The sequence below is a fragment of the Malaya genurostris genome, chromosome 3 (genome assembly GCF_030247185.1).
Source record: "Malaya genurostris strain Urasoe2022 chromosome 3, Malgen_1.1, whole genome shotgun sequence".
Classification (NCBI taxonomy): domain Eukaryota; kingdom Metazoa; phylum Arthropoda; class Insecta; order Diptera; family Culicidae; genus Malaya; species Malaya genurostris.
Window position 1 is genome coordinate 10135688 of NC_080572.1, and position 17010 is coordinate 10152697.

Consider the following 17010-nt stretch of genomic DNA (forward strand, 5'->3'; position numbering starts at 1 on the left):
TCGACCGTGAATCATTCGAACTGAGTGCTTTTAAGGCTGCCTGACTGTCGGAACAAAAATAAATTCGTTTACAACAGATCCTCTGCTGAAGTGCCGATTGTATTCCACACAGAATCGCGTAGATTTCTGCTTGGAACACAGTACAGCATCTACCAAGTGAATGACACTGCTCTAGCCTCATTTCACGACAGTAGCCACCAGCACGACCATTCAACAGAGAACCGTCCGTATAAGGTTTTTTACCGTCACTGCTAACCTCAATCGGATGAACACATTTTGACAGTTCAGCAGTACTGTTTGTAAACAGAAATTTCTTTTGTTTATTTATTGACAAATTGGATCAGACCATTTACGGTCCGTATCGCCTAAATAAAGTTTTAAAACATTTGTTCACGATTGAATACGGTTCGTTTTTGATATTTATCAAATAAAAGTGACTAGTTGCAAAGTGTAAAGATGATTTTTTCAGATGTGCTCTTCGATTTTTGTTTAAGCTTGTTTGTAAACAGTACCGCTGAACTGTCAAAATGTGTTCATCCGATTGAGGTTAGCAGTGACGGTAAATAACCTTATACGGACGGTTCTCTGTTGAATGGTCGTGCTGGTGGCTACTGTCGTGAAAAGAGGCTAGAGCAGTGTCATTCACTTGGTAGATGCTGTACTGTGTTCCAAGCAGAAATCTACGCGATTCTGTGTAGAATACAATCGGCACTTCAGCAGAGGATCTGTTGTGTGGATGAATACTTGTTCATTTGTGTCGTCACGATAAAAAACCTAATAACAAACTATGTGTTCATCAAGTTGTCGTTCCAGACAACCAGACAACCATTCCTCACGAAGAGGATAGCTCACATTGAATGTTTTGAAAGGAAAAGGTATGCTTGATTTTCAGAGTCTATTTGGCGACACCTCAAGAGAAATCGTTTGGTAAAAGTCAGTTTTCTCTTACTAAATCTCATACACACTTAGAATCGCGTACTCGAAAGCTTTCACTCGTATGCGTTCATTGATGCGGGATAATTAACTTCGTAATTTTTCTCCATGCAACCTTATCCCACTGTAAAGAGTATATTTGGAATACTTCCCGCAATGGGAATGAGTAATGAGTGATCCGAATGTTTATGCATGAAAGGGAATGATTTGGTCCGTTTTTCAAGTATTTATTCAAATTCGAAAGCTCAGGCAACGCAACTGAACTGAACTTCTTAGCAGCTTTTAGAATACATTGTTTCGCTGGTGATTTGTAGTAGTGAGAAATTTCGTTTGAAATTTGTTCTACACTTTCAAGTTGCGCAAAAGTTTCGCCTGTACCTTTACGCATTGTTAAAGTTCATGTGCAATTAAGCTAAACTTTTTTTTGAGCTGTTTTATCATATACACCCAAATTTTTATTTATTCGAAAGATACGTACATCATAATTTCGAAAATTCGCATTAAAAAATACCACATTTCTTAGAAAATTCGCATTAAAAACCGTATACCTTGGATAATTTGTACTAAAAGAACAACATAATTTTGAAAATTCGCACAAAAAGTTGCATGAAAAATGCATACAAAGAGACTTGAGTTTTGAAAATAAAAATTTTCTGTTGAAAGGTAATTTCTCAAGTGATCATGAAATGGATCTCGAAACATGCTGAAATTCTGTCTTGTCTTTTCTTCATAACTCCAAAAAGGAATGTCCAATTTTTGGACATAAATATGAACGTTTGAATGCGTTTCCTTCAATTGGCTGTAAAATCATTCTTTGGATTCTACAGAAAATTAAGACAGCTACCCGGTGAACGACCAAAATGGTTAAAGCCGGGGTAAAATAAATGATATAAAAAAAGACAGTTTTACATAGAATGATTATGAATGAACCAAACACAGCGCATGGTAATTTCTTGTAAAGTGGAATCTTCCTACCTCAGTCTGTAGGAGAGAACAGAAAGAAATTCAAGTGGGCGGTTGATCGCTATTAACCCATTAAATTCCAGCAGTTTTATTATTCTTAGTCTTTCGAAATATGCAATAAAAGTGGAATTGGAATATTGGCATTATCCCATTCGATAGATTGATGGTGTGATATGATACGTAATTTATATTAATTAAGAACTAGGGTAACATCTCCAGTAGTCATCGCATATACGAAATCCATTAGTTAGACCTGCTGTTTCTGTTGGATAGGTTTACCTTAAGGGTAAGCTGAAAATAGGTTCGAGTTTTCGCGTCGTTATAACAGCAGTATTGAACAATTTTCGAACTATTTTTTCTACGATATTGCTTCCGAGAAGCGAAGCAAAGATATTGTAACCGATTTTTTCGCAACTCGGTGATTGAAAGTCGAATAATCAGCAAAATAATGCAATTCTACGAATTAGGTCATTACTGGTACAATAGCCCTATTTACGTTTACCGTTCCTTTAATCACCTCAGCTCCACCTTTTATCATATAACACATGGATCAATAAGTCCCGAGACTAACAATGGAAACAACATTTTTTTTGCAAATATTTTTTTTCATCAACATAATCACCTTTTAGGGTGATACAATGGTTCCAACGTTTTTCCAATTTTTCAATACCATGTTTATAAAAAAATTATCTTTCGCTTCGTAATAAGCTTTAGTTTCAGCGATGACCTCCTCATTTGAGCCAAATCTTTTTCCCTGGAGCATTTTTTTAAGATCAGCAAAGAGCCAGTAGTCACTGGGGGCTAAATCTGGCGAGTATGGGGGTGGGGAAGCAGATCAAAGCCCAATTCGTTCAACTTCGCCATTGTTTTCATCGACTTGTGGCAGGGTGCATTGTCTTGATGAAAAAGGATTTTTTTCTCTGCATGTGCGGTCGTTTTTTGCGATTTCCTCCTTCAAACGCACCACTAAGTCAATATAATAATCACTGTTGATCGATTTACCTTTTTCGAGGTAGTCAATGAAAATCACGCCATGCGTATCCCAAAAAACTGACGCCATGACTTGGTCAGCTGACTGCTGCGTTTTCGGACGCTTCGGACGGCTTTCGCCAGCTGTGCGCCACTCAGATGACTGCCGCTTCGAGTCTGGAGTGTAGTGATGTATCCATGTTTCGTCCATGGTCACGTAATGACGCAAGAAATCTTTTTTGTTGCGAGTAAATAGCGATAAACTGCTTTCTGAATCATCGACTCTTTGCTGTTTTTGTACCATCGAAAGCAATCGCGGCACCCACTTGGAAAATATCTTTTTCATGCTCAATTTTTCATGAAGGATAGTAAATACACTTCCATATGATATCTGTGTCATCTCAGCAATCGCACGGAGCTTCACTTTACGATCTTTCATTATAATTTTTGTCACTTCACTCACATTTTTCAGTGTAACGGCTTCCACAGGTCTTCCCGAGCGTTCCGCGTCATTTGTGTCGGTACGACCACGTTTAAACTCGGCGACCCACCGACAAATCGTTGCTTTTGATGGACAAGAGTCCGGATAACATTTTTCAATCCATTGTTTCGCTTGCATGGTGTTTTTACCCATTAAAAAACAATGTTTTATCAAAACACGAAACTCGGTTTTTTCCATTTTTTAAACAAACTACAAAACGACTTTACTCCAACCTCGATAACTCAGCTGTTTCTAGTCGGATCGACTTAAAATTTTGACCCGTTTCAAGCAAAGGTTAGTACTCTAGAAATACATGGTTACTGGTTTACTACGAGCGCCATCTCTGCTTTAGTCTTGGGACTTATTGATCCATGTGTTATATTAAAACCAATTGTTACAGTGGGACTTTTTTATCTCTTTTCAGATCATTGGTTTGAAAAATAAGATGGATATCGGTATAATCATTTCCAAGTCGAAGCAAAGATGTTCGCTAGGCGTTAGTTATCTTTCAAAAATTGGATGCAAGAATAATAAGAATTTCCTCTTCACTATTCATCTTGAACAACTGTCGCTAAAAATTCGATCTGCGCTGTTGTTTGAGGGAAAATAGTGCCCTACGAACGCAAAAGTGCGTATACAATGTATTAGAAGCGATTAATCAGTAAATTGTTGACGTAGACATCCACTCCAAATGCAACGAGATTTGTGGATTATACAAGCTGTTAAATAATTCCGTAATATGAAAGACGAATGTTAATTTTCAATGGATTCGATATTTTTTTTCGATTATTCGTTTATCAAAACAGCATTACATGGGCATTCGTCTAATCAAATCATCTTCAGGATGAATGCAGTCTACCTAACTCTAACTTCCCACACTGAACACTTATTGTTGTGATATTTTGAATTGTTTCTTGACACTCGAAGTAACAGAAAAGAATCACTAATTTCTGGTTTCGTGTTGGTAGAATAATATATAAAACTTAAAATATTAGCATTTACTAAAATGGCTGTTGTGACGGACAAACAAAACGGTTGTCAATGACAAAAATTCGAGTTTTCCTTTGAAATTGACACCGCAAGGCTGCTGTCGTCATATCGGTATATTTTTACACACGGGTTTCCTGAATGCTAAAGCTAAAGCGATTCTCAAGTGGTTCATATTTCCACTAGCGGTATAACTGAAATTGGTTGGACCGGTTCAGGATTTGCAGCTCCTATCAGCGAATCGGATTCGATTGGTTTTTCTACGACGTTAACATTTACTATCTTTATCTTTCTTTACTTATGTTTGGAAAGTAATACAGGGAACTCAAAAGCAAACTCAGATTAGTTTCGATTTTATACGGCTGGTGCTGAAGTGTCTCTACTACAAACAAATATTGTCTAGATGTGTGGGTGTGTGATTTTTTGTTCCAAACGTCGTGACAACTCTCAACATTGTTAACAATTTTAGTGCATATGTAAATAGTAAAGTGATACGCTAGTGAGCGAAAATTATTTTCGTTGGAAAAAAATTGCATGCTATTTTTGTAAAGTAAATGAATTACCAGTTGTGTTTTATACTTTTTTTTTACTTTTCTTAAATTCAAATCTGATATCTTTAACTCATATTCTAAAAGTCTTATATTTACTTTCTTTGATTTCTTACAGAGAAATTTGCGGTTTGGACAAAATCGACAACAGTATAAATTCCTTTGATATACGAATGAAGAAGGAAAGATCTCGCGCGGTTTATTACTTTCTTTCTAATGTGGTTTAGAAAGCAATACTTCTAGCTAAAATAGACACTGTCAGGTAGAACGTGAGGGAGAGAGAGAGAGAGTAAAAGAAAAATTATTCAAGCGCAATCGACGTCCGGGACATGGAAAAGCCTACGCAACCGATAAAAATGAGGCACGAACAGCATGCATTTCGTTCGATAGAATAATCTTTGAAGCTGTATGAATATATTGTAGGGCTTTTCTAAAAACAAAGTAGGCCAACTAGATGCAAAACAGAACCAAGTGACAAACCAATTTTCCAGTGAGAAATGAGAGAAATTGAGAGATAGGTCGCAATCGGACAGGATATTGAATAGACAGACAAGACAGAAGGATACCAAATCGTTCACACCTTGCTGTGGTTTTCTCTGGAAAAGTGGATTTATGTATGTGAGAGGAAATTAAAACAAAATACCCTTAATCGAGTTAAATGGTTTAGCGATAGTATTTAAACTAGTACGACACGCGAAAAATAAGTATTATGTTTGACGAACAAACCAAACAAGCTATTGGTATAGTAAGAGTTTAATAGTTTACTTATGAGAAGCCACACTCGCCCCACTTCCACAAACAAGATGACAAAACAACCACGAGAATATATACTTTCATACATTGCGTTTGAAATGATTCACCATTCACACCAAAAATAATCGTGCCCATCACTCATGTGGAACTTTTCCCTGAAAGAAGGACCCGCAAGAAACAAGCTCTCAAACAGATCGTAGAAAAAAAAAATGATACATAGATAAAACCGATAATGAACTTTGCAATCGTAATTCGGAAAGTTTCAGGGTACTGTTTGTTTTTTAGTTTGTAACTTAAAAAACTACTACAATTGAGACAACATGGTAATAGTTCAATCATAGTTTAAGAAATAGGGTTTAAAATTTAATTTTCTCATAGCATTGCGATGAGAACAAGATACTACAAGTTCGATTATCAAACAGATTGCAAAGGTAGTTATGACATTATTTATTTTCCGTCAATAGTTTTAGTTAGCTTGCCAGTTCAAAACTGATGTGAATAGTTCTACGTGATTTATCTAACATAAGCCCTATTGATTTCACTTCCAATCTTTTTTGATAAAATCATCAAATAATCGTGAATAGTGTCAAGAAAAAATAAAGCACTGTTTTTCTGCCTTATAGTTAAGAATGATTGAAAAGCGACAAAGATCCTGAATCGACCTAGTAGAGGTGAAGCACCTTGCATCCAAACAAACGAACCAGAAATTCATAATAAGAAGAATTTATAAGAGCAATTAGAATATCTCAAAAGACAGCTTACACACAACGTGAGCGTGAACCTTCATTTTCACGTCACGACAAAATCACGTACATAACCTAAACACCAAACGCCGTTGAGCAACTGGATTGTGTTGACTGGGATCAAAACGCATCCACAATTCACAACCTATGATGCACAAGTATGTGGGAGGTAGACGGGAAAATATGAATCCTTGTCCGGTGATGTTTTCGGAAGAGAATATTAGAACCCGGTGGGAACGGTGGAAGTTTTTTTTTTCTGAAGACAATTGCTGTTGTAGCAAAGGATTGAATCCAAATCTCGATCAAAGCGGTGTACTACTGTGTCTGAAAAATATCTGGAATGTGGTAATAAAATGTATATCAGTATTTATTCTTCTAAATCAATTTCATCCTCTTCAAAGTAATCCCCTCCCAAAATGATGCACCAATGCCATACGTTTTTTTCCAACATCCTTGAAGTATGCCAAATAGTCCTTCTCTGGCATGGCCTTCAGCATCTTTTTCGATACGATTCTTCAATCGGTTCAATCGGATCGAAACGCGTTCCCTGAAGTGGTCGTTTTGAGTTTGAAGCACAGCCAGAAGTCATACGGGGCAAAATCAGGCGAAAACGATGGTTGTTGAACGATATTAGTTGACTTTTTTTGGTGGAAAACTAACGGAGAATCAGTACAGTGTGAGAACAATATCAATACCAATTTGATACCAATCGAGATTTGACGCGTTTGGTGCCCGAAATATCTTTCCAAATGGTATTTGATATCAGTAATGTCTCTTATTGTGAATCGACAGTTTTCAAGTACCATTTCATCGATTTTTTGAAGTGTTATTCGTCCGTTGATGTGGATGGTCTCACAAAAACATGCGTATCTCGTACATTAATGACTGTTTTGGTTTGAAACTTGAAATGGAAATTTGAAAACTGTGTTGCTACTTAAAAAAATATGAACCAATTAGTATAAATAACCCGCGCAAGTTAAATTTTAATGATTCCAGGAATTTCTCGGACACCGTATTCCTGAAAAGAGACAAGAATACCAGACGAATTTATCAAATTTTGAATGATTTCAAAACGTTCACAGATTTATTCTTTGAAATGTGACCATACAATTATGTATTTTCTGCGGAGATACAAAACTCACTGAGAAAATATCGATTTGTTTTAACTACTGAATCCGGATCGCGAAAATTTCACTTTGTTTCACCTAACTACAGACCAATTAGAAAAATGTGCATTCAAACAGGATGTGGCAATTTAAAGCACCTTAAAACTTCACATTTATATACAGCCGTTCTATGCATTATTATCCTATACTGTAAGTGAATTTTTATGTATATGGACAATTATACTTGGAACGGCAGTCTATATCTACACAAAAAGATTCATCATTAAAAAAAATGAATATTTTATATTTCATCTCATTATCGGTCTATAGCACATTGTTCACCCTTTTTTTCTGATTTTATGACTTTAAACAATGAATTTTGAAAGCAAACGTTCTTATATTCAGCTCCACAAAATTTTGGTCTCTATTTCTTCTTTATTATGGGAACACTACAGAGTAATAAATTTAATTGCAGCTCTCCAATCTGTATTGACACGACAAATGACAAAGAAACGAAACAAACGTGTACTGGAAGGACAACAAAAAATTATGGAAGGAATATTACATTAAATATTATTGCATTTCGTTTGTTTGCTTTCTGAGCGCGACAAAACTACAATAATTTTACTATTGTTTTTTGCTGTGACAAAGTTCATGAGAATATTTTCGAAAAATGTTAACCACTTTTGAAAAATCGTTTGGGTGCGTTTTATCTCACTCTTGTTACTTGTTGTTTCCCGATATTTGAACATTTTATTAAAACCTCGGTCTCTTTAGTACATATCAGGTATATAAGTTAAGAATGAGCAATAAAAAAACAAACGCTTATTTTAGAAGGAAAATGAAAAGTTCGTTTATTAATAGTACTGACCATTACTAACAACAATATTCCTCGCCTTTCTGATAATTTGTGAATTCGTCGCTGAAAATAACCGCATCTTTTGATTCAAGGAAAGAATCGACCCGTTTTTTTCACTTTTTCGAAGTCCGTGAAGTCCGCGAGTGCGTGTTGCATCAACGCAAATAGGTGGTAATCTGAAGGGGCGAAGTTTGGTGAGCAAGCTTCACACAATAACACTTCCAATTCGAACTTCTTTATCTGCTTCCGAGCTGGTTTCGAAATGTGAGACGAAACATTATCATGAAGGAGTGTCACTTTTCTTAGCTCGGTTCAAATCAATCATTTGTTGTTTGTAGTGTTGAGTACTAGCCGTTTCACTTGGTTCCAGTAGCTCATAATTGATATCACTACACTGATGATTCGACCAAACGTTGATGATTGTCTTCCTGCCGATTCGATTTGGGTTTTCAGTAGATGATGATCCCTTACCAGAGCTAACCTAGAGTATTTGCAATTGTAAATGCTCATTTGAACCCTATGTAAACCTTTATTCTTGAAAAGAGACCATCAATGTGGAAACATGTCAACCAGTTTAACCCATCATAACCCGGGGGTTTTAAAATTTGAATCAACTGAACTGATAACATCATATCATGTGTTGAAGATTATGGCAAACGCAAAACCACTGTTAAAAATCTTTTCTAAACGAAATTAAATAAATTATGCCACCGTATGATATATCATACACACAAATGTTAGCTTCAAATTTTACATTATTTTAGACATTATTTGGGATTTTTTTCATAGATATAACCTTTCCAGAGCCTCTGCTAATGTTTTGTCACAAGATATACGTATTAGCGCATAATTTGACCAAAAAAATCAAAGCAATATATAACTTACTCTTGCACTACCATTTCTAGTCGTTAGTAGGTCAAAGGTCAAGGATCAAAATACAATTAAATTTTGAAAAACAAACAGCAGATTTAACACCCAAAGAAGTTGCGTAGTGTAGTTTATCTGTTTTTGTTATCGTGAAGCTGTTAGGTAGTGCAGTTCCACAGTAAACATTTTTTGAAAAATAAATATTTCTGCGTATGATATATCATACGCTAGGACATAATGGGTTTAAAAAAATGCTACTTGTGCATGTGAAATTATGCTGATTGATTGCTTAATCTCATTCAAAGAGTTCCCAATGAGTTCTGTATTCAAAAAGATAAACTATGTGAGGTATTCCTGTCGTTCCCAAAGATAAGAGTGCGCTACATTAGTTTTAAAAAGAAGAAAATCGTATCCAAGCGCCCGTCGGCTTTTTGGCTACCTGGGCAGTCATGGACACCAGATGGCTACCAAAATTGATTCAGTGACGGCTGTCAAATCAAATTTGGCAAAAAATAGTCGCCTGTATCTTAGTTAGCCGAGCGTTTTCATCTTTTCACCTTCCCTGAAAATGTCAAAAATTTCGATGTGGAAAAATCCTGGTGGATACGGTTGTATCGTTTGAGTTGCATGTCTGGCAGCGGTGAGGCAGTCGGTCACCAGAATGTCTGTCAGCCATATTTTTCCCGCTGGCAGCGTTTAGTCAGCCATCTGGCAGCCATGCCCCTGCGAGCGTTCACTGATTGCAAAATGTTTCTGTGTTTCTTCCGATTGACTACCTTAAGTTGCGAATATAATTTCAAATTATACTCTCAAACATTCAAGGATATCATCGTTCTGTCACCGAATGAAACTTCATTTCAATTACTTACACATAACAAATATGCTGTGAAGATTTTTTTTATGAGCTGATCAATTGGTTTCATATTAAGCATCGCTTTAATCGTCCTTTCTATCCCTAATTCTAAAATTAATTGTTTACTTTCCATTGGGTTGCATAAACTCGAATGGAGTTGTCTTTAAAAGAAACATTTGGAGAAACTGTCCCCACTGCATGGTGAAACCCGTCAATACTGACAGATTGTGCGAGGCTACAATGTTCCCTGTTTCTGGGATAATCACCAAATGTTCAGCGGTTACTGTGATTAGTCATTGAGCTACACATCTAGGGCGCTGTTCAATCGAATGCTTCGCGGATTACTGCACCATCTTCCAAGGCGAGTTAGTGAACAAAGACGTGCATCTGGATCGTTATGTAATGTGGATCGTTATGCAACAATTCGAACACTGAGGTCTGAATTTCACTAGCGTGAAATAGTGTTGTAAATCACTGGCCCATAAAAACGTGAAGTGAAGTATGTTGGAAAAAAAAAACTGTAGCTAAGTGATCAAGATAATCTATGAGAAACAGAAAAAATCATTGTATAATTATTATTTCTATTTAAGCTCGATCTGCAGAATCTATGTTGAAATGTTCTTAAACGACATAAACCAAAATCGTTCAATGTGTTTCAAAACACAAGCCGGAGAGTTCAAAATTTTAAATTGCATACATTCTGTCAAGATACTTACCATCGGTTACGCGAAATACAGTATCTAAAAGATGCCTTTGAAATTCCGGCTTGAGTCTGTGGAAGGACTGACTGGATAATTTCCATGCATACCTAAAAGGATAAGAATACACGACAAATTTAACTGCAGTCTAGTGTTTTCCGTGGAGCCATTGGCATAAAGGTGCTCTGTTATATATTACCCCACAGAACTAAGCAAATACGTTTCCCACAATCCAAGATCACTCGCATACCGTATCTGTTTGCTATTGTCAAAATAGTACGGAGTGTTAAGATTACTCTTAAAATAATTATACTTGACAAAATAGGATCGAGCAAATGAAAATGAAAAAAAAGAAACAAAAGTTCTTAATGCATGTGTGAACTTACAAGGATAGAAATAATCTGCAAATATGACCAAATACTAAAGCAAACCAGTAGCACACAAAGTAGCAGATGGTGCTGCAAAAGCGATTTCTTGTAATATAATAAAACTTAAAAACGGTATAACTAATTAAAATCAACTAAAACTAATCACGATGGTCGAGATAATTACGCAATAAAAACACATTTTTACATCAAGGGGAACTAAAAATTAATGCAAGGTATTTTTACTGTTAACACAATTATCAGAAGAAGGAAGCATTAATTTTTCGAGAGAGAAAGAGAAATTCGATGATGTGAACAAATTTCTTCAAGGTACTGTAAAGAAAATGAAACTTAAGAGGTGAAATAAACCCAATGACAAACCAAATCTACAACAACAAAAACGTAATAAAAGCTAAAATTTAGAGATTAAATTAGGCGTTCGCTGAAAAATCGCCGGAGAAAACTAATGTCAGTTTTACGTTGATAAAATGTAATAAGAGAAATATTGTTGAATTAAGCGCAAAATAAATACCGCGAAAAAAAAATAATAAACCGTTGAAACTAGTTTAATAAAGTCAGTAAAATAAATCAATAATCAAGGTCACGGAAAATAAGAGGAACGAAGGACGGATGAACAGGAAGTGTATAGAGAAGGTGATATGATATGATAAAAATTGAATCCTTAGAAGGAACTATAATAACTAGTGATGAGAACTGTTTCAAAAGAATAGCAAACAGCGGTAGATGATGAGAATAGTCACTCGTGCATTTCATTTTCGTATTATTACATCCCAAACTCTCTGTTTCCTACTCCCCATTTGTGACTTGTTGAGAATCTTGCGACTAGAAGGGCGCTGAGGATCATCGAAAGTCGCAGAGTATTTATTAGTTACTATTTTCAATTTTAAAATGAAAAAAGATTACTATACAAATCTGTGATAGGGATGCTCTCTTTTTCTCGTTTCCGCCACCGTGGAAGGAAATGCTTATATCGCCTTCAGACAGATACCCTTAATGTGCGTTGGCCGATAATACAACAACAATGCAGATAATCTTTCTGTATTTTGGATTGAAAAAACCAAAATGCATTCATGTTTGTTTATTATAAAAATGGACCTAGCTTGCTGAGAAAGTCGAGTGCAAAACAATTTATGGTTCGCTACGACATACGGGACTGCACAGCCCCATTCGTGTGGGAAAACAATCCATCACAGTCACAGTCCAGTGAGCCTTAACTAGTTGTCACGGGTTGCTTTGTTGTTCTCTTCAGCCAGTAATGCTTCGTGATTATGGTCTGTAGTTCAGTTATTCCGGTTTAAAAAACCGATCAAACCAGTGTAGTTTCGTAAAAAAAGTCTTTTGTTGTGCAAAAAATCTACTGTAAGTGTTAGAAATTAGCCAACTCATCATTTGGCTGATAACATAACTAAATAAATAAACAGTTTTAAACAAAACATCATTAATAGGAGACGTTGAGCGTTCTAAAGAAAAAGAGCAAAATCACACGAAAATCACATTCTATTGTGCACATGCATTTGAAAATGAAAAATACGAAGAAACACCAAAAAAATCTCCCACAAATAAGAGATAAACAACTTGACACCGTTCGTACACATTTATGGACATTTATATTTCTATAGGAAGCAAACAAAAAATCGAAAATTTCTTCAAAATATGTGTGTGTTATACTTACGTCATCTAAGATGGAATAACTCGATAAAGAAACTAATTCATATAAAAATGACACTTCGAACTCATAAAAACACACATCAGTTTGTTAGCGATTGTTCACAGACTAGATAAGAGAAATTATAAAACAAACTAGCATCTACACAGGAAATTTGCCTCTTTAAAAAATTAGCTTCTATCGAAACTTTAGTGATTTACTTTAAATTTAAAATCCACAAAACTTAATTTTTTGCTTTGAATTTGAACGTTTTACACAATACTAGCCAAAAGAAAAAACGTACGATTGTTAGGAAAAATAAAATTCGCGGGTAAACCAAGCAAGCAAACAGTAGGAAATTGAATATACCGTGTAGTTGTTTTTACTATGAAATGATCAAGTGCACAGACTTGAAAATATACACAATATATATGCAACCGAACTGAGATCAGATCAGGTGCTGCAGTTCCCTTTTTGTGGTTTGTTTTCTGTTGCAACTATTTTTCAGCACCTCATTCTAGATATTCAAGTAGGTCAGACAAAGACCATCGACCATCGACCATCGAGTGGTCGCGAGTAATACGATGCAGGCGAGATGTGATAATAAAGCACGGATATCGAAGCTACGATTTCAGAGTATTGCAGTTGAGTAGTTTATTCGAGCCTCAAATTGGAAAGATTATTGACATCAGTAGAATCTTATCACATACGATTGTTCTGTACACTTAGAATTGGCTGCAAAGTCGGTTGAAATGCATGGAATGACGTTCAATCTCAACTTTACTTATCCTCTAGAAATCGTGTAGTTTCTTCGATTCTACTGTTAAATCTTTGCGTTGATTGGTTGTAAGCAGATTTCTCGCAAACCACACTCTAGGTCCTGCGCCCATTTTGACATTGGCCTATGAATGGGTGGCAGCAGACTGTTTTTTCTGTCTGCTGATGAGGAATGAGTTTTACAATCACATCAGACCCGAACTAATTCAAGGCTAATCTGATAATTGTTACGACTAGTCTTGCTTGCATTTATTGTAATCCTTTCCTATCCTTTCAAAATTGCAAACTACATAAGTGTCCGGTTTTCTCGAGAAAAAAAAACCCGATACCAAATCCCTTTAGATTCTTATTTTATATGACAGCGAGGTTGTCATCGAGACAAGAGAATAAAAATAAATATTCTAGCGAAACGATTAGCCGTTATGAAATACGTTGCCGTTTATTGTTTTCATTGATATTTAATAGTATGAGATTTATACTACATACCATGTTTACATTTCAATTTTTTTAATAAGTTTGCGCCGGTGGGTTTCTAGATTCTGAAGAAAACAAACACCATGCGAAGCACTCAAATATAGTATTTGATGTATAGAAGCAGATTAAATGAGATTAAAGTGAGGAAAACAACAGCTTCTGTCCTTTTGTACTGTGTATTATACAAACTGTTATAATTACGCACAAGGAAAGGGATATAGGCTTCTTGGAATTTTACCACAACATCAAAACAACACGATTTCAATCACTGCAAAACCATATATGTGTTCAGAAAGTTACTCCTCCACAAATCATGAACAGGGAGAAAGAGAACGCGATAACAAACCAAATGCATGCAAAAATGAAGCAGGTACCAAACAGCTGCGTGGATATGAGATCACCCTTTCGACTTCTCCATCCTTTCCCTCACATATGCATACACACTAGTTGCAGAAGGATACTTCCCAGCAGAAAGTAAGCCCACCGTTTGCGCGCAACAACACTAAACTATATTGTATGTATGTATAAATAAAGCATCACCACGAAAACCAAAACGCCTACTTAGTTCCTTTTTAACTCTTTGAAATGTGCATCAGGATATGGTACTGATGATCGAATTTCACATTGTTTCGAACCGCAACATAGCGCCAAAAACGTCAAACTGATCTCCATTTTGCTCCACTCTTCTGTCCACGACCATTTTCCTTACTCATTTGAATGTAAAAGCACTTCTGTCTGGAAGACAAAAAACCCAAATGAACAAAAAACAAACAAAAGAATTCGTTGAATTAGGTTCCAGTTAATACTTAAAAATAGTGACCTACCTTAGTCTGTATAAAGAAAAGAAGGCAAATGTTATTTATTTTAAATAGTTGTTACAAAAAACAAGAAATGAAAACAAAATATGCTTTATTTTTCATTGATCGTTTACTTGGTTCTCATCATAAGGTTTAATATTTCACAAAATGAAAAATCAAATGCAAAACAAAGATTACAGAACTAGTGAGCGAAAGGATAACAACACTGAGAAAGAGTATTATCTTTTAGTTTAAAATAAAAATATGAAAAAATAATGAAGAAAAACCTAAAATAATGAAGTAACTAAAAGCCTTGAAATTCATTCTTGCAATGTTATTTCAGTGAAAAAGAAGAAAATGAAATATGATTCGAAACGCGATATGAGAATTACACTGTATAGAACGTAGTCATAAACCATAAGAGTTGAAAATTGAACATAAAAAAATGAACGAATATGAAAAGAAAACAAAACGCCGCACCGCTCGAGCTTCGATCGAAAGTGCAGTATAGCAGCAAGACGGCGAAATTTCTCTCGGAGAATAAGTAAATAAAACAAGGTGAACCACTGAAAAGAACTTGTTTTCGAACAATTTCATTTCCTTTTAAATTAAATAAACTAACTGGGCGAAGAATACAACTCTTCGAAGGCATATAAAGCAGAAGAGGGATAAATCGAACTAGGAAAAGAATTTTGATTTTATTGTACATTGTTATTAATTATTGAATTAAATCATAGATATATTACATAAAAAAGAGAAAAAAGAAAAAATACAAAAAAATCAAAAAATAAAGCGGGTCTATCTGTGGAGTTATTTTATTGCGTTGTAACTTTATTGTTGCTCGGTTACTGTAGGCTATTGACTTGATAACGGCCAAAGGTTTTGAAGAATTTTTTGTAATCCATACGGTTCTGTTTCAACCATGAATTTCAACATGCCGTCAAATCGATTAGTTCCAGCTACCCCCATAAAATTGTTTTCGAATTTCCCCAACAACAAAATCGGTTTGGGTTGACTGAATCATTTGACTTCAGATCCGACGAATTTATAAATTTTTGCGCTGGCTCTTATGACAGTTTTGAACAAGGTTTTGATGTTATCCACGGCTTTAAGGTCTTAGGACACAGGGCCACGTGTTGAGTTTTAAATCGACCACGTGGCTCGCTCAATTCCCTTCGCGCATCGTATTTCTCTTGTACTTTCTCGTATATGAGCAAACTGTACCGGGCTGCCATCATACATTTTATTATTTTGATGAGAAGTTTTATCACATTAATCTATCGCATGGGTTGGACATTACATGGATTCCAATGAACAATGAAAAAAATATTCAACTTTCACAAAGATTGAATCTGTGTGTTTGGCAGCCTTGTCAAGCACATTTTATTTCTCTCTCCTTTTTCAGAATGCTATCAGGAAACCAAAGCGAAAAAAATGGTGGATGCATTGAAACTAACTTTGTTTCACAGAAAAATACAAGACTTTATTTTTATCGCGATAACATATATGTTTTTATATACTAATCGCATCTAAACTAAATTATCTAGACTTTGTCACGGTAGATTTATGATACAAGCCTTCAAAGCCGAGATATTCGATGAACAAGTAGAGGTATGCATTTCCGAGCGTTCCAATTTTCAGCAGTTCTCCAGTCAGAGAAAGATACAACACGACCGCTAAACTCAATGAATCATTCTGAAAATTTCACAGAATATTCTCAACTATATTTCGAAGACATTGTCAGGTGGATTTTTTCTATATTCTGCACCGTTTCCAAGAAAATTTAATTTGAATCGGGAAAATAGCAAAAAAAAACTAACACTTTACGGTACTGTCCTTAGCCCTTAATATAGTGATTTTTCATTGAACATCAGTATTGTGAGCTCTGGGAATCCCATACGAATTCTCTATGAAGTTGAGCTCCGGTTTTTGTAAAGGTCAGTATCGGTTTGATGTGACAAGATCTGATGGGAGATTTCTTGGAAGTTTCGAATCGGTGATCTGTTAAAATACTAATTTAGAAATTTTTTCATCAACAGTTAGAATTTGAAAAAATATGCACTTATTAGTGAAACACTAACGTTACTAATATATCATTGTCAATTGCATTTAATAATTATATATTCTATTTGTAGAGATATCTGTTCGCGACCAGCGCAATCGCAACCTAA

At 35.4% G+C, this 17010-nt stretch overlaps 1 protein-coding gene across 16 annotated transcripts in view; it reads left to right on the top strand.

Annotated features, from left to right (window-relative positions):
- Positions 1-14930, top strand: part of LOC131434049 (plasma membrane calcium-transporting ATPase 1) — a 118264-nt gene extending 103334 nt beyond the window's left edge. For all 16 annotated transcript variants that reach the window (XM_058600687.1, XM_058600693.1, XM_058600686.1 and 13 more), the window contains one exon: positions 5000-14930. In XM_058600687.1, coding sequence (XP_058456670.1) covers positions 5000-5037 — 38 coding nt within the window. In that variant the 3' untranslated portion in view covers positions 5038-14930. The remainder of the gene's footprint in view (positions 1-4999) is intronic.
- Positions 14931-17010: the final 2080 nt, after the last annotated feature.